At 45.1% G+C, this 17,326-nt stretch overlaps 1 protein-coding gene across 8 annotated transcripts in view; it reads right to left on the reverse strand.

The window, feature by feature from the left end:
- The window catches only part of LGALS8 (galectin 8), a 30,065-nt gene extending 16,494 nt beyond the window's left edge, over positions 1 to 13,571 (reverse strand). For 4 of the 8 annotated variants that reach the window (XM_026008737.2, XM_026008734.2, XM_026008735.2 and 1 more), the window contains exons 1-2: positions 13,433 to 13,571; positions 3,165 to 3,314 (exon numbers count right to left, since the gene is read on the reverse strand). In XM_026008737.2, the coding sequence (XP_025864522.1) occupies positions 3,165 to 3,206 (42 nt within the window). In that variant the 5' untranslated portion in view covers positions 3,207 to 3,314; positions 13,433 to 13,571. Of the gene's footprint in view, positions 1 to 3,164; positions 3,315 to 12,646; positions 13,395 to 13,432 lie in introns of those variants that run through there. The other 4 variants (XM_072755916.1, XM_072755913.1, XM_072755915.1 and 1 more) reach the window with 2 other exon arrangements.
- Positions 13,572 to 17,326: the final 3,755 nt, after the last annotated feature.

Consider the following 17,326-nt stretch of genomic DNA (forward strand, 5'->3'; position numbering starts at 1 on the left):
TGTAATCACTGATCACCGTAAAAGATTTGCACTAAAATCTTTAGGTTTTAAAAATAATAATAAAAAAGGAAAACCTATAACCTAAATGAAATGAAATTGAACACAGATTATCTCCAAAGTATTTAGGGCATGGCAGCATGGAAGGAGGCAAAATTTAAACAGCAGAAAGACACAGACAGAAATGGAAACCTTCTAGAGGGAAGCTGGTTCGGGGAGGAAGATGTGACTTTAGTTTTGAACTCCTAAGTCTGGAAGGGTTGGCAGGGCATCTGACAGCAGAGCCTTAGGTAAAAGCCAGAAGTGTTCCCACATTGTGTACATACTCAAAAGGTCTAACGGTGATCAGTAAATGAAGACACAAAATAAAGAGAAAGTCAAAGACACAACTAGTAAAGACAAAAAGGAAATTAAGAAAGAGTAAAAAAAAAAAATCAGAGGGCAGAGCTGTGGTGAGGGAATCAAGAAGGCAGAACAGATGCGCCCCAGGGACAGTGGTCAGCCAAGGAGGAACGACGATGTCACAAGCCTGGACAGGACCTCAGAGGTTAAAAAAGGTTTTACTCTCTTGTGTTTTAAGATTAAGTGGTAAGGCAGAAAGGAGGGTACTCAGAATACTACAGAGCAAAGGATGAATGTGGAAGCAAGTTCCCACAGACCGGAAGGATGAGCTTTTTGGCACCAGTGGAATGAATGCTGACAAGCGGTTTATACACTTGTAACAACCAATGTGATTTGCTGCTAAGTAACTTCTTAACCGGCTAACTCAGTCACATGTTGAGAACTTTGGAAACCGCAACAGTCAGTGAAATAAATTGGGTATGAAAAAGCACATAGGACAGTTATATAGTGTACTTTGTTTTCCAAAAAGACTTCATATGGATAGAATTTGCCACCATTGTGGATGAAAACTTTAGAAATGTTAAGGGAAAAAAAAGGTGGTAGTTCTGTATCTTCATGATGCTTAATAAATCATGCAATAGAAAGTCAATAAACATAAGAGTGTCCACACTACTTTAAGCTTTTCTCCCATTTGCAGCTAGCTGCCCTTCCAGTGTTCAAAAGACCATGGTCTGGGGGAGGAAGAGGTTGCAAATAACTTAGATCTTTTAAGTCAATTAGGGTATTGTACAAGCTAGACTTAAAAAGCACTATTTTCATGCATTACGGTTATTTTGTTAGTGATCAGTTCAAAAAACTGAAGAAAAGCTTAGCAGGATGGGTACTTCCTGCTGTGAATACTTACTTAATAAGTGAAATTTAAAGATGGAGCACAATGTCATTTTTTAAAAAATATTTATTTATTCATTTTAGAGAGAGACGGAGATGGAGACAGAGTCAGTGATTCGGGGGCGGGGGAGTGGAGCACAAGGGGAGGGGGGGGAGAGAGAGAGAGAGAGAGAGAGAGAGAGAGAGAATCCGAAGCAGATTTCTTACTGAGTGTGGGGCTCGATCCCATGACCCTGGGATCACGACATGAGCTGAAATCAAAAGTAGGATGTTTAACCAACTGAGCCACCCAGGCACCCCAGCAAAATGTCATTTTTGCTATTCAGTTCAATCTTTCTCCCTCTACACTTTCCTGCTTGTGAAAACAGACAGTAAAACAGAAAAACAAAAACAAACACAAACAAAACAACCAAAAAGGCTACTTGCCAAAAATATTTACTTTGGAAAAATGTGTCATCATATGTGATCCTCAGAACAGCAGCAAGCCCATGTGGGAGCCCTGGCTGTGCTTCCTGCCCTGAAGTGGCACTAGGTCTCCTGGACGTTCAGCAGGAAGTGACTGTCAGTATATTCTTGTTTTGACCCTGTAGCTGAGTGTGCTAATCCCAGAAATTATAAGCATCATCAGCATGCTTGTATCAGGATGCACAGGGATCTTAATCTATAAAAATTACTTTCTAAATCACATTCAGACAAGGCACCTTTGTGCAGGAAAGGCAGAACTAAGGAGTGTAAGCTGACCATCCCTTCTGCCCCCTGGCTAGAGCCAGGACTGGACTTCAGACACCCTTGTGGGCAGCCTTTTTTTTTTTTAATCTTTGCAGAAAGTCCATCTACGACCTTGAGATGTTATTGTTGTTTGTAAGCAGACTCCACACCCAGGGTGGAGCCCAACATGGGGCTTGAACTCATGACCCTGAGATCAAGACCTGAGCTGAGATCAAGAGTCAGATGCTCAACCCACTGAGCACCCCAAGCGCCCCTAACCTTGAGATGTTTTTAACTCTAAGATACAGAAAATCATTTTGAATGTCTCACGGACTTCAAATTCAGTCTTCCTTTTTAAACCTACTACTATTGAAGGCTATTTCTTCTAAAATGGAATTTGCTCCATGCGGTGGTTGTCCCTCACTGCACAATGACATAAAAACCTAGATAAGAGTTACAACTAGAAACTAAGTAACAAAAACAGGGGACACACGAAACTAAGGAGACTGGCTTAGGGCCCTGCTTCAAGGACTCCCACACTCCCTTCTCTGCCCACAAGTCTCCTGAGGGGGTTACAAAAGCAACAACTCTTAGACATAAATTCAGGATTCAGTTTCACATATGTGGAAACCATGTATTTCTAAAGATTCTTATCACCACATGAAACTAAAACAAGTTCATTATTTCCCACTACGTACACTGAAAGTTCTGGGAATTGCAGTCACTGGGGCTCTTGGATCACAGGACCCTTAATTCTTCTCTTTCTCCATCTTGCCCCTAGATTTTGACCTTTCCCCCATTCAAATATGAAGCAGTATTCAAAAGGCAGAGGGAAAAGCTGAGACATTTACTTCTCAGGAATAGAGTCTAATTTAAAAAGAAAATAAAACATTTTTTATAGCAATGAATCCATTTGCCTTTGAAAATGTCTTATTATCTTCTCAGAACCACCAAAGTTGGCTTCCCTCCACCATACCCTGTTGCTTTCCATTCAGAACACATTCTCACCACTTTGTATTGTCATTATGATCTTGTCCTCCACTAGACTGAGTTCCAAGGTCTTTGTTTTTCTGTCAGCGACCACCATAGTGCTTATCACACAGTGCGTACTTTCCATATATTTACTGAATTTGATCGTCAACCCTCCCCAACAATGGATAATTACTATCCAATTGGATTTGCTCTAAATCCTGCCACAGATAAAAAGTGATTTTATAAAAATCAGTTACCGGGTTATAGATGATATTCTGCAGGTTTTTTAAGGACAACATCACTCTTTTTCACCTTATTGTTGATTGAGGTCTCTCTTCTATGTATGATCTAAGATTTTAAGCAAGTTTCATTTAAAGACTTCCCAGATTGAAACTGAGGCTCTTGCCCTGTGTAAAAGAGAGAAAGAAAAATTAGTATGCATCATTTTTCATCATAATTGTTTTTAATTTAAATTACAAATTATTTGACTGATATTTACCAAATAACAGGATGCTATGACAATCAAAGATCTGACCCCAATTCTTACCTTGCATACTTGTACACTAAGTAATTTTGGACTATCAGTCCAGACTTAAAATATACATGAGAAGAGAAGAGGGTTCAAATAGGCTGCATAGGAAGATCCAGAGCTCACCTCCTCCCATGGATACAGCAAATCTACAACTACATATAAAATAACTTCTTTGAAAGGGGTACCTAGAAACTGGATGAACAGAACATCCACAACAAGGCACAGCACTGAGAAAGAAGGGGCAGAAATACAGTCTCACACCCAGGCATGGGATTCCACAGTCCAGGCAGAGCTCAAAGGTATGGAAGTTTTCTCAGAGGAGTGAGAGATTCAAGCTCACATCAGGCCTTATATTCTGCACAGATGAGACAGCCCCCAAAACAAATGACTTTCAAAACCAACAGGGAATCAATCACCCGCAAAAACGACAGAACTGTAGGGAAGGGAAAACCCATTCTTAAAGGTAGCCCGTGTGCAGACTTGCTCAACCCTGAAACCAGCACAAAAATACCATACAAAAAGCAGAGACCAGAGGTGAAGGAGACCCCTTATAACCCTGGAGCATCTGCTGGAGAGGCAGGGGACAGCTGGGTTTCTGCCTGGGGACAAAGACACTGGTGGCAGCCATTTTTGCCATCTCATTCTGCCATACTGATTTCCCTCTAGACTGCTAATGTCAGGGGGTGCACAATGCTGAGAGCCCCACACAACCTTGTGCCTCTTCATGGCCTTGCAGCCAATAGGGCGATAACCCTGCCTACCAGAGCAGCCTGAAACACATGCAGCCAGGCCTAACAGCCAGCTGAGCAGGAGGAGGTCAGCCCTTCCCACCAGCACACCTACAGCCACAATCCTGCTACAACAGGATGGTGCATGCAGCCCACACCAGGGAGAACCCTGGAGCAACTGGCTCTGGTGGCCATGGGGGACTGTATTTCTGTGCCCCTCAGAACATCTACATAAAGCCACTCCTTCAAGACCAGGAGACATAGCTGAACTACTTAATATATAGAAACAAACAGAGAGTTAAGCAAAATAAGGAGAGAAAAAAGTATGTTCCAAAAGAGAACAATTACAAAAAAAGAAAAAAGAAAAAAAAATTTAAAAAGGGAGGAAAAAAAAACAAGACAAAACTTCAGAAAAATAACTTAAGAAAACACAGATAAGCAAACTATGCAATAAAGAGTTCAAAGTAAAGGGGAACCCTCTTGCACTGTTGGTGGGAATGTGAATTGGTATAGCCACTCTGGAAAACTGTGTGGAGGTTCCTCAAAGAGTTAAAAATAGAGGGGATCCCTGGGTGGCTCGGCGGTTTGGCACCTGCCTTTGGCCCAGGGCGCAATCCTGCAGTCCCAGGATAGAGTCCCGCGTCGGGTTCCCGGCATGGAGCCTGCTTCTCCCTCTGCCTGTTATCTCTGCCTCTCTCTCTATGTCTATCATGAATAAATAAATCTTAAAAAAAAAAATAGAGCTACCCTAGGACCCAGCAATTGCACTACTGGGGATTTACCCCAAGATACAGATGTAGTGGAAAACCAAGACACCTGCACCCCAATGTTTATAGCAGCAATGTCCACAATAGCCGAACTGTGGAAGGAGCCTCGGTGTCCATGGAAAGATGAATGGATAAAGAAGATGTGGTCTATATATACAATGGAATATTACTCAGCCATTAGAAACGACAAATACCCACCATTTGCTTCAACATGGATGGAACTGGAGGGTATTATGCTGAGTGAGGTCAGTCAATCGGAGAAGGACAAACATTATATGGTCTCATTCATTTGGGGAATATAAAAAATAGTGAAAGGGATTAATGGGGAAAGGAGAGAAAATGAGTGGGAAATATCAGAGAGGGTGACAGAACACGAGAGACTCCTAACTCTGGGAAATGAACAAGGAGTAACAGAAGGGGAGGTGGGCAGGGGGATGGGGTGACTGGGTGACGGGTACTGAGGGGGGCACTTGACAGGATGAGCACTGGGTGTTATACTCTATGTTGGCAAATCGAACTCCAATAAAAAAAAAAATACAAAAAAAAAAAAGTTCAAAGTAATAGTCAAAAAGACACTGACCAAACTAGAAAGAAGAAAGGAATGAACACAGTGAGAACTTCGTCACTCCATTGCTCTCTGGTCCCTGCGCCTGAGGAATCTCCCCTTCTAGTCAGGCCTGCCTCTGTTCACTTCAGGACCTCTCCTGCAGAAAACTGGCAGTGTGCAAACCCTGCTAACACCATTGCCCCACCACACCCCCAGAACCCCCATGTTGCAGATCCACACCCTCCAATGGGCTCCTAGATGGAGCCCATTCAAATCTGAGCCACAAACCTGGCAGTGTGCAAGCAGCTCTAACAGGCCAGCATGACTCCAAATGATTACTGCCCCAAGAAGAAAGGAATATAGCTACCACACCAGTCTTTTTTTTTTTTTTTAATTTTATTAATTTACTCATGAGAGACACAGAGAGAGAGAGAAATAGGCAGAGGGAGAAGTCCTCCTGCAGGGAGCCTGGTTTAGGGACTCAATATCAGGACCCCAGGATCATGCCCTGAGCCAAAGGCAGATGCTCAACCATGGAGCCACCCAGGTGTCCCACCACACACCAGTCTGACTGCTGACCCAGCGGAGGGTTGGAGGCAGATCTGCTCTGCCTCTGCAGGTCCCACCTACCAACTAATACTTCTCAGGAGATAACACAGAGTACCCTGAAGTTTGGAGCTACTATATCCCTGAGAAATGCCTGCTCTGACTCAACTCAAGCCCACAGCAGCCCAAGACTGGTCTGCTAACACCATAAGGACCAAACTATGCACACAACAAGCAAAGAGAGCCCCTGCAGACAAATGGACTAAAGTCAAAAGTGGTTCATCCACAACAACAGGATGTATGCAACACATTAAGATACACCCCTGAAGAACCAGGTTCCAGTGAACAAGGAACACTGCATTGCAGGTCACTATAGGAACTCCTCTTCATAAAGCCAGGACTTTCAAGAAGAGACATAGGTGACTTTCCTAACAGACAGACACAGAGAGTTAGACAAAATGAGGAGACAAAGGAATATGTCTCAAACGAAATAGGACAAAACCACAGCAAGAGAGCTAAGCAAAATGGAGATAAGTAATATGCCTGATAGATAATTTAAAATAATGATAATAAAGTACTCAAAGTGGAGATTATCAGTGAGACCTTGAACAAAGATGAAAAAAAAAAAAAAAAGAACCAATCAAAGATAAAGAACACAATAAATGAAATTAAAAATACACTAATGGGAAAAATAGCAGGGTACCAAAGCAGAAGAATGAATCAATGACCTGGAGGACAGAGTAATAGAAAGTAATCAAGCTGAGCAGCCGAGAGAAAAATATTATGTAAAATGAGAAGAGACTTAGGGAATTCATGGATGCCATCAAGTGCAACATTCACATTATAGAAACCCCAGAAGGAGAAGAAAGAAAATAGAGAGCAGAAAATTTATTTGAAGAAATAACAGCTGAAATCTTCCTAAATCTGGGCAAGGAAACAGACATCCAGGTCCAGGAAACACAGAGATCCCTCAACAAAATCAACCCAAAATGCTCCACACTAAGACACATAGTAGTGAAAATGGCACAAAAGTAGTGATATTGAGAATGAGAGCATTTTATTTTTTTTTAATTTATTTATTTGACAGAAAGAGAGCAAGCACAAGCAGGGTGAGCAGCAGAGGGAGAAGCAGGCTCCCTGCTGACCCAGGACCCCAGGATTATGACCTAAGCCAAAGGCAGATACTTAACTGACTGAGCCACCCAGATGCCCCAATGAGAGCATTTTAAAAACGGCATGAGAAAGGAAACTCCATGAGGCTATCAGTTAATTCTTAAGCAGAAACCATGCAGGCCAGAAAAGAGTAGTATGATATATTTAAAATGCTGAAAGGAAAAAAATCTGTAGCCAATAATACTGTATCAAGTAAGGCTATAATTCAGAATAGAAGGAGAGATAAGAAGTTTCCTAGATAAACAAAAGCTAACCAAAAAAAAAAAAAAAAAAAAAAAAACCAGAAAAGTACAAAATTAGTAAAAGGAAGGAAATAAATATCAAAACAGAAATAAATGGAGACAAAAAATAGTAAAGATCAATGAAACAAGTTCTTTGAAGAAATAAACAAAACACTGTTTATCAATAAACTTTTAACCACACTCATCAAGAAAAAGGGACTAATAAATAGAATCAGAAATGAAAGAGGAGAAATTACAACTCATACCAAAGAAATATAAAGGCTCCTAAGAGACTACTATGAACAATTATATGCTAACAAATTGGACAACCTACAAGAAACGGATAAATTCTAAGAAACATACAACCTTTCAAAATTGAATTAGGAATAAATTAAAAATCCAGAGAAACCAATTACTAGTAATGAAATTAAATCAGTAATTAAAAAAAAAACTCCTAATAAACAAAAGTCCAAGACTAGAAAGCTTTACAGGTAAATTCCACCAAACATTTTAAGAACTATTAATTCTTCTCAAGCTATTCCAAACAAACTGAAGAGGAAGGAACCCTTCTACTCCAAACTTATTCTACAAGGTCAACATTACCATGATACCAGAACTGTACAAAGACACTATCAAAAAAAAATATATCTATATATGTGAAAGGCCAATATCCCTGATGAACACAGATGTAAAAATCCTCAACAAAATATTAACAAACCAAATTCAGCAATACATTAAAAGGATCATACATATGATCAAGTGGGATTTATTCCGGGGATGCAAGGTTGTTTCAATATCTGCAAATTATTTAATGTAAAGCACTATATTAACAAAACAAATGATGAAAATCATAGGAACATCCTGGTAGATGCAAAAAAAAAAAAAAAAACCATTTGCTTAAATTCAATATCGACTTTTGATAACTAAACTCTCAACAAAAGGAGTACAGAGGGAAATACCTCAACATAATATGAGGCCACATATATGCCACAACTGACATCATACTCAGTAACGAAAAGCTGAAAGCTTTTCCTCTCAGATCAGGAGCAAGTCTGCCCACTTATGCCACTTGTATTCAACACCGTATTGGAACCCCTGACCAGAGAAATTAGGCAAGAAAAAGAAATAAAAAGCATCCAAATTGGACAAGAAGCAAAACTGTTGCTATTTGCAGGAGACAAAACGATATATAAAAAAATCCCTAAACCCTCCACTATTCTAAACTATTAGAATAAATGAATTCAGTAAAGTTGCATGATACAAAATCAGTATATAGAAATCTGTTGCATTTCTATACATTAATAATGAACTCTCAGAAAAAGAAATTAACAATCCCATTTATCATCACATCAAGAAGAGTAAAGTACCTAGGAATAAATTCAATCAATGAGGTAAAAGATCTGTAGTCTCAAAACTGTAAGACAAAGAGACTGGGGCACCTTGGTGGCTCAGTGGTTGAGCATCTGCCTTTGGCTCAGGTCATGATCCCAGGGTCCTGGGATCCCCACATCAGGCTCCCCAGAGACAGCCTGCTTCTCTCTCTGCCTACGCCTCTGCTGCTCTCCCTGGGTCTTTCATGAATAAATAAATAAAATCTTAAAAAAAAAAAACTTTAAGACATTGATCAAAGAAACTGAAGATGACACAAATAAATGAAAAGATCTACCATGTTTAGAGACTGGAAGAATCAGTATTGTCAAAATGTCCATACTACCCAAAGCAATATACAGATTCAATGCAATCCCTATCAAAGTACCGATGGCATTTTCTACATAAGTAGAAAGCAAATAACCCTAAAATCTGTATGGAACCACAAACAAAAAAGAACAAAAAACAGCCAAAGTAATTATGACAAAGAATAACAAAGCTGGAGGTATCATGCTCCCAGATTTCAAAGTACACTACAAGGTACAGTAATAAAAAAGAACAGATAACTAGATCAATAAACACACCAGAGAGCCCAAAAATAAACCCACACTTATGTGGTCAGTTTATGATAAAAGAGGCAAGAATGGGGAAAGTACAGTTTCTTTAATAAGTAATGTTGAAAAAACTGGACAGCTACATGCAGAAGAAAAACTGGGCCATTTTCTTATACCATATACAAAAATAAACTGAAAATGGATTAAAAACTTAAATAATTTTGATGGAATCTTGTCTCACATTTAGATCTTTCATCCATTTTGAGTTTATATTTGTGTATGGTGAAAGAGAGTGGTCTAGTTTCATTCTTCTGCATGTATGTGGATGTCCAATTTTCCCAGCACCATTTATTGAAGAGACTGTCTTTCTTCCAGTGGATAGTCTTTCCTCCTTTATCGAATATTAGATGACCATAAAGTTGAGGGTCCACTTCTGGATTCTCTATTCTGTTCCATTGAGGTATGTGTCTGTTTTGATGACCACAGCTTTGTAGTACTACCTGAAATCTGGCATTGTGATGCCCCCAGCTATGGTTTTCTTTTTTAAAATTCCCCTGTGGGGTCTTTTCTGATTCCACACAAATCTTAAAATAATTTGTTCTAACTCCCTGAACTAACTCTGGGAAACGAACTAGGGGAGGGGGAAGGGAAGGAGGGCGGGGGGTGGGGGTGAATGGGTGATGGGCACTGAGGGGGGCACTTGATGGGATGAGCACTGGGTGTTATTCTGTACGTTGGCAAATTGAACACCAATAAAAAATAAATTTATTATTAAAAAAAACCTTAAGAGACTTGAAACATAAAACCCTTAAAAGAAAACATAGGCAGTAAGCTATCTGACATTAGTCTTGGCAGTATTTTTTTTTGGATCTGTCTCCTGAGGCAAAAGCAAAAATTAACAAATGGGCCTACAAGAAAATAAAAACCTTCTACACAGTGAAGGAAGCCATCCACAAAACAAAAAGGAAGCCTACTGAATGGGAGAAGATACTTGCCCAATAAAGGGTTTAACATCCAAAATACATTAAAAAACTCACCCAACTCAATATCAAAAAACAATCTGAGTAAAAAATTATCAGAACACCTGAACAGACTTTTTTCAAAGACATACAGATAAGTAACCAGCACATGAAAAGATGCTCGACATCACTAATCACCAGGAAAATGCAAATCAAACCCATAAGGAGAGATCTCCTCACACCCAACAGAATGGCTAAAATCAAGATGACGGAAATTACAAATGTTGACAAGGATGTGGTGAAAAGGGAGCAGCTGTGCACTGTTGGTGGGAATGCAAACTGGTGTAGTCACTGTGGGAAGCAGTATGAAGGGTTCTCAAAAAATTAAAAATAGAACTGCCATATGACCCAGCAATTGTACTTCTAAGTATTTATCCAAAGGATATAAACATAGTGATCCAAATGGGCACTGCGTCCCGATGTTTATAGCAGCCATGTCCACAATAGCCAAAACATGGAAAGAGCACAGATGTCTATCAACAGATGAATAAAGATGTGGCATATATATACAATGGAGTATTACCCAATTCCACTTCTTGGTATTTACCCCCCAAAAATGAAAAGCACCAATTGGAAAAGACATATACAATCCTATGTTCATTGCAGCATTATTTACAATAGCTAAGATATGAAGGCAACCTAATATCCATCTTAGCTGAATTGATAAAAAAGATGTGGTTTATATATGAAATATATATGCAATATGACTCAGACATAAGAAATAATGAAATCCTGCCATTTGTGACAAACATGGATGGATCTAGAGGGTATTATGCTAAGTGAAAAAGTAACAAAATAGACCAACAGATACAGAGAACTGAGGATTACCAGAGGGATGGAGGAAAACAGGTGAAAGAAATGAACAGGTATGTTATTCCAGTTATAAAATAATATAAATATAAAATAAATAAATATAAAATAAATAAGAAAAGGAATATAATACAATAATCAGTAATATTGTAACAATTTGGTAAGGGGAAGTCACCAGCTACACCCAAGATCTGACGTTCACTACACAGTTCCTTGTACCCACTAACCTTTGTCCTGCATTTTTCCTGAAGCTCTTCTTTACAGCTTAGCCTTAACTCAGGTCAAAGACTCTATAGGCATAGTGTCCCTTGATGGAGACAGAAACGACTCCTCAAGCAAGAATGACTGCCCAGAGAAAACGCTCTGGTGGCCCTAAACCCCTGACTCAGGCTGTACAGATGGACCAGGGAGAGACCGCTGGAATAAACAATTACCTTTACCTCATCATAATACTAATGTAATACCAGGAGCACAAGCTTCATTTACGTAATAACCCATTCACTGGGCTTGAGAAGGCTCAGCCTTGAAAGTTAAGTCCCGCAATCTCATTATTTGATGAAAATAAAGTCTCCTTGGTGCCACACTTCACCTGGTGTAGTTTTTGTCTGTAACTCACCAAGGAGCAAAGTCATGTTGGTTCAGTTACAGTAACAGATGTTTACTGGAGATAGTCAATGATATGGTAACAACTTTGCAGGGGAGGCTAGTTAGACTTGTGATCACTTCAGGAGCAATGTTATATAAACTATATATAAATATTTGACTCACTGTTACACCTGAAACTAATACAATATTCTATGTCAATTATTCTTCAATCAAAAAGAAGAAACAAGTTTATCCCATCATGCAGGCAAGCTAACAGCAGGAGGAAAAAAGAAGGTAATTGTGATAAGCAAAATTAGCACTATCCTTTATTTTGACCACCCAAATCCTAAAGTGCTCAAACAGAACTAAAACAAATTAATAAATTTAGAACAATACATTCACAGAAAAACTATTAAGTTGTAATTTATTACTAAAAATAAAATAGCAAATTGTCCTGTACAACTACCAATACTCATTTAACTCTTCTCATCTGTAAAATGAAAACAAGAATAGCATTCACCTCACAGGTTTGCTCTGATTAAAGGAATCAATAAAACAATGTAATAGTGTTTATAAGTTTTTGCTCTTATTTTAATAGAAGGCGTTGCTCTTTCTCCTCCAAGTTAAACAAGTCCAAAAAAAAAAAAAAAATCCAGGGGCGTCTAAGTGGCTTGGTCTGTTAAGCCTCTGACGTGGCTGGGGTCCTCCAGATCCGGGCTCCTGGCTCAGCAGAGTCTGCTTTTCCGTCTCCTTCTGTCCTTCTGACCCTCGCCTCCACCCCCTCATGCTCGTGCTCCTGCGCTCTCTCTCTCTCTCTCTCTCGTTTAAATAAATAAATAAATAAACAAACAAATAAATAGAATCTTTAAAAAGAAAAAAAGTCCAATACCTTGAATATCCATGATACAGCTTTTCCTTGTGGCTTTAAAAAAAAAAAAAAAAAAAAAAAAACTATGGGGGGGGGAGATGTGCTGTGCATCAGCCGCAGTTTTAAAGGTAAAAGTACTCATCTGATAGGAGTCCCCACTAAATAGCTCCAGGGAGGCTTCAAGACGTCAAGCGCAACTAAAGGAGAAACGAAAGTAGGACTTCCTACGTTCTCCTGCACAGACTGTCACTGAACAGTACAGCGAACGCGCGGTTAAGCGCATCTACGCGCTTCTGCTGAGAAGACAACGCCGCACCCCTCGCGGTCCACCACCTAAACGGGACCCCGATCCGTCCTAACTTAGACATTGGTCAAAGCCTCGAGACTTCCGTGAACTTCGGGAAGGACGAATCCGAGCACGAAGGAAGGACACGAAGACGCCGCGGCCGAGACGGGCGACCGGGGAGCGACCCCTCCGGGGGGCGTGGCCGGAAGCAGCCCCTCCCGGCAGCCCCGCAGCCACGCGCCCGCGGTTTACTCCCCCGCAGGAGGCCGTGGTCGCGTCCGCGCGCAGAGCGCCGAGGTCCCCACGCTTGGAACCTGTGACGCTGCAGTCAGGTGACTCGGCACCTCGGGGGCGGGGGGCTCCCGAGGCGGCTCCTCCGGGACCCCCAAGCCGCCCAGCGAGCCGCCGAGAGGACGGGCGGGACGCCCCCCGCAGTCCCACCTGCCAGACTCCGACTAGGACACGGCCACGTCCCCCCCGCCCTGGCGCGCCCACCGCAGGGCCGCCCGCCGCGAACTCACCCGGGCCCCGCGGGCAAGGCGCTCCGGGCGGCTACGGAGAGCGAGAGGAGTCAGGCCGCCTCCAGGCCCCGGTCCGCGCGCCCCGCAGCCGCCGTCCCGCAGCCGCGGCCCCGCCTGTGTCCTGCCGCGCTCGGGGCTCTGCGGGCGGGGGCCGGCGGCGGCCTCCGGGGGCGGGGCGCGCGGACGGGGGCGGGGCTGCACGCGTCCTGGGCATCCCCGAGCGCGCGCTCCTGCCTCCGCCCCGGCGTCGGGTGCGAGTGGACGCAAGCGGCCTGCCAAGGAGGGGTCGGCCCTGCGCCCCGCGTGTCTGCGAGCGAGCGGCTGCCCCGCACTCTGCTTGGATCACGGTCCGGACGGCGCTGCGCGGGAGGACCCGACCTGCAGACGCCCCGTCCTAGGATGGGGGCACCCGGGCTGTCGCCGAGTCGCGGGGGTGGGTTCGCCGCCCTCCGGGGCCGGGGCCCGAAGCCCAAACCGCCCACTGGCCGCGCGAAACTGGACTCGCAGCCGCAGTGAGGGACTCACCGGGTCCCGGCGAGGGAAGGGGTGAGTGACCCCGCCCCCGGGGAGGACGGCGGCTCGGGGCTCGGGTGGGGGGGCCGCAGCGGGGTAGGGGGAGACCCGAGCGGGGTAGGGGGGGCCGCAGCGGGGTGGGGGGGGCCGCAGCGGGGTGGGGGGGACCCGAGCGGGGTAGTGGGGGGGCCGCAGCGGGGTAGGGGGGAGACCCGAGCGCGGTAGGGGGGGGACCCGAGCGGGGTGGGGGGGACCCGAGCGGGGTAGGGGGGGCCGCAGCGGGGTGGGGGGGACCCGAGCGGGGTAGGGGAGGCCGCAGCGGGGTAGGGGGGACCCGAGCGGGGTAGGGGGGGGCCGCAGCGGGGTGGGGGGGACCCGAGCGGGGTAGTGGGGGGGCCGCAGCGGGGTAGGGGGGAGACCCGAGCGCGGTACGGGGGGGACCCGAGCGGGGTGGGGGGGACCCGAGCGGGGTAGGGGGGGCCGCAGCGGGGTGGGGGGGACCCGAGCGGGGTAGGGGAGGCCGCAGCGGGGTAGGGGGGACCCGAGCGGGGTAGGGGGGGGCCGCAGCGGGGTGGGGGGGACCCGAGCGGGGTAGTGGGGGGGCCGCAGCGGGGTAGGGGGGAGACCCGAGCGCGGTAGGGGGGGGACCCGAGCGGGGTAGGGGGGGACCCGAGCGGGGTAGGGGGGGCCGCAGCGGGGTGGGGGGGACCCGAGCGGGGTAGGGGAGGCCGCAGCGGGGTAAGGGGGACCCGAGCGGGGTAGGGGGGCCGCAGCGGGGTAGGGGGGAGACCCGAGCGCGGTAGGGGGGGGACCCGAGCGGGGTGGGGGGGGACCGCAGCGGGGTGGGGGGGGACCCGAGCGGGGTAGGACGGGACCCGAGCAGGGTAGGGGGGGGACCCGAGCGGGGTAAGAGGGGACCCGAGCGCGGTAGGGGGGGGCCGAGCGGGGTAGGAGGGGACCCGAGCGCGGTAGGGGGGAGACCCGAGCGGGGTGGGGGGGGACCGCAGCGGGGTAGGGGGGGACCCGAGCGGGGTAGGACGGGACCCGAGCAGGGTAGGGGGGGGGACCCGAGCGGGGTAAGAGGGGACCCGAGCGCGGTAGGGGGGGGCCGAGCGGGGTAGGAGGGGACCCGAGCGCGGTAGGGGGGACCCGAGCAGGGTAGGGGGGACCCGAGCGGGGTAGGGGGGACCCGAGCGGACCGGCGTGGCGGGGTGACCCCCTTCTCAGGCAGGGGCCACCCTGACCGGCACCGTGCGGGAAGCCTGCGGGGCCGCCGGGCTCAGCGGCCGCCTTCCCTCGGTTTCCTGTTAGGCACCAGAAAGCTCCCGGGGCTGAAGCATATTTTGGGGCCGAGGATGGGACATGAAGCCGTGGCATTTGATGAGGTGACCTGGGGGGTAGGCAGATGGGGAATTCGACCTGGGACGGAGCCTAGGGGGAGTCAAAACACGTAAAATCGGTGAGAGGCTAAGAAGGGGCAGCCGTGGGGACCTTGTGGGACTGGTGTTCTGGAAGTCAAGGAAAGTGTTTAAGAAAGAACAGCCACCTGGTGGCATGTGCTCCTGAGAACGTAGAAGTGACCAGTGGATCTGGCAACATGGGTGTCACCTTGACCGGCTCAAGTGGGCTGAGAAACGTGAGAACAAGCGGCAGAAATCACGACTTTCAATAGTTTAAGACGTTTTGCTGTGAAGAACAGAGCAATTGTAGCTAAGAAAGCCGGAGAGTAAAAATGATTTTGATTCGTTTTGTTTCTGTTTTTGTTCTTAAAATGAGGAGATACAGGGGCCCCTGGGTGGCTCAGTCAGGTCGCGACCGACGCTTGATTTGGGTTCGGGTCATCATCTCGGGGTGGGGGAAAGAGCCCGGCTCTCAGCCTGGAGTCCGCTTGCTCCTCGCCCTCCCCTGCGCCCCCCCCCACTCTCCCACCCACCTTCCCCGCCTCGAAGTGCTCATGTGCTCTCTCTCCTGCTCCCTCTCAGTTTTTTGTTTAAAAAGATCGATACTACAGTGGTGCCTTGCAGACTTGAACAAGTAAGCCTCAGTGCGAACTACATTACACGGTGACCTGTTACATGCTGCATATTTAAAATTATGAAAACAAAAAATTCACAAAACAATACTCTTGTTATGCAAAGCATTCTAATTTTTCATTTAAAAAATGCTGCTTACAACCCACTAAAAATATTTCCAAGACCCATTAATGGGTTGTAAACTGAGGTTTGAAAAATATTTTCAGGGGTGTATTAGAGCTGGCTCACACTAGCTTGCAAGAGCCAGTTTTGCCCATCTTCCATGTTAGTACCTTGAAATTGGCCAGGAATGAAAATACATACACCACAGGCATAGACAACCGCTACGACCTAGCGCCTCATCCACCACCACCCCCTTGACCCCAAAGCTGAATGTTAAACATTTTTTAGCACCACACTACTGACCCTACTCATATGATCCAGTAGAACAGAGAATGCTAATAATGTAAGAGAAAGGGGATGGTTACAAGAGTGGCTCTTGAGATGATTTTGCCCAAAAGTCACAGAAATAGACATTCAGAATATCAGATCAAAACAATAACATAGATGTTACAAATTATTTGCAGACAGTTCCCTTAGATTTCCTAAGCTGAAGGGATCATTTCTAGTTGGATCAATTTCTTTTTTTCATCTCTTCATTGTTCTTTCCTTACCCAAGAAAACATATTTATATAGTACAGTGTGGCTGCAAATTTAGAAATAGCATGATATAAAGTGTCTTATAAGCAAAATGTGAAATAATGTATATTGCCCCAGTTGTTTAAAAAGTAGTAAAAAATGATTTTAGATACATGAATTGAAACTGTGTGCTCTTGGGCAGCCCCGGTGGTGCAGCGGTTTAGCACTGCCTGCAGCCAGGAGTGTGATCCTGGAGACCCAGGATCGAGTCCCACCTCGGGCTCCCTGCATGGAGCCTGCTTCTCCCTCTGCCCGTGTCTATGCATCTCTCTCTCTCTCTGTGTCTCTCATGAATAAATAAATAAAATCTTTAAAAAAAAAAAAAAACTGTGTGCTCTTGCTTCTTGGTAGGATTAACACCTTAAAAAGAAATACCTGCCATAGTTTGTTAATAATGTGAATCCTGTTTAAAGGTAGGAAGTAATTCTGGTGGTGATTTTGCTTGTTATGGTGTTGAGGTGTTTTTGTTGCTGTAATTAAAAATTTATTACCTTCAAGCATTGATTGAATGGTGATGCCAGTGCTGGGAAAATATGCCCCAAATCAATAATTTTGGAATACAAGCTAAATGTGCTAAAATACTGTAAAGAACTTTAAATAACTGTTCTGATACATCATGCTGTGAATTTAGAAGTCAAAACTCTAGAACCTTTAGCAATAATCATGATAT

The sequence above is a fragment of the Vulpes vulpes genome, chromosome 4 (assembly GCF_048418805.1).
Source record: "Vulpes vulpes isolate BD-2025 chromosome 4, VulVul3, whole genome shotgun sequence".
Classification (NCBI taxonomy): Eukaryota; Metazoa; Chordata; class Mammalia; order Carnivora; family Canidae; genus Vulpes; species Vulpes vulpes.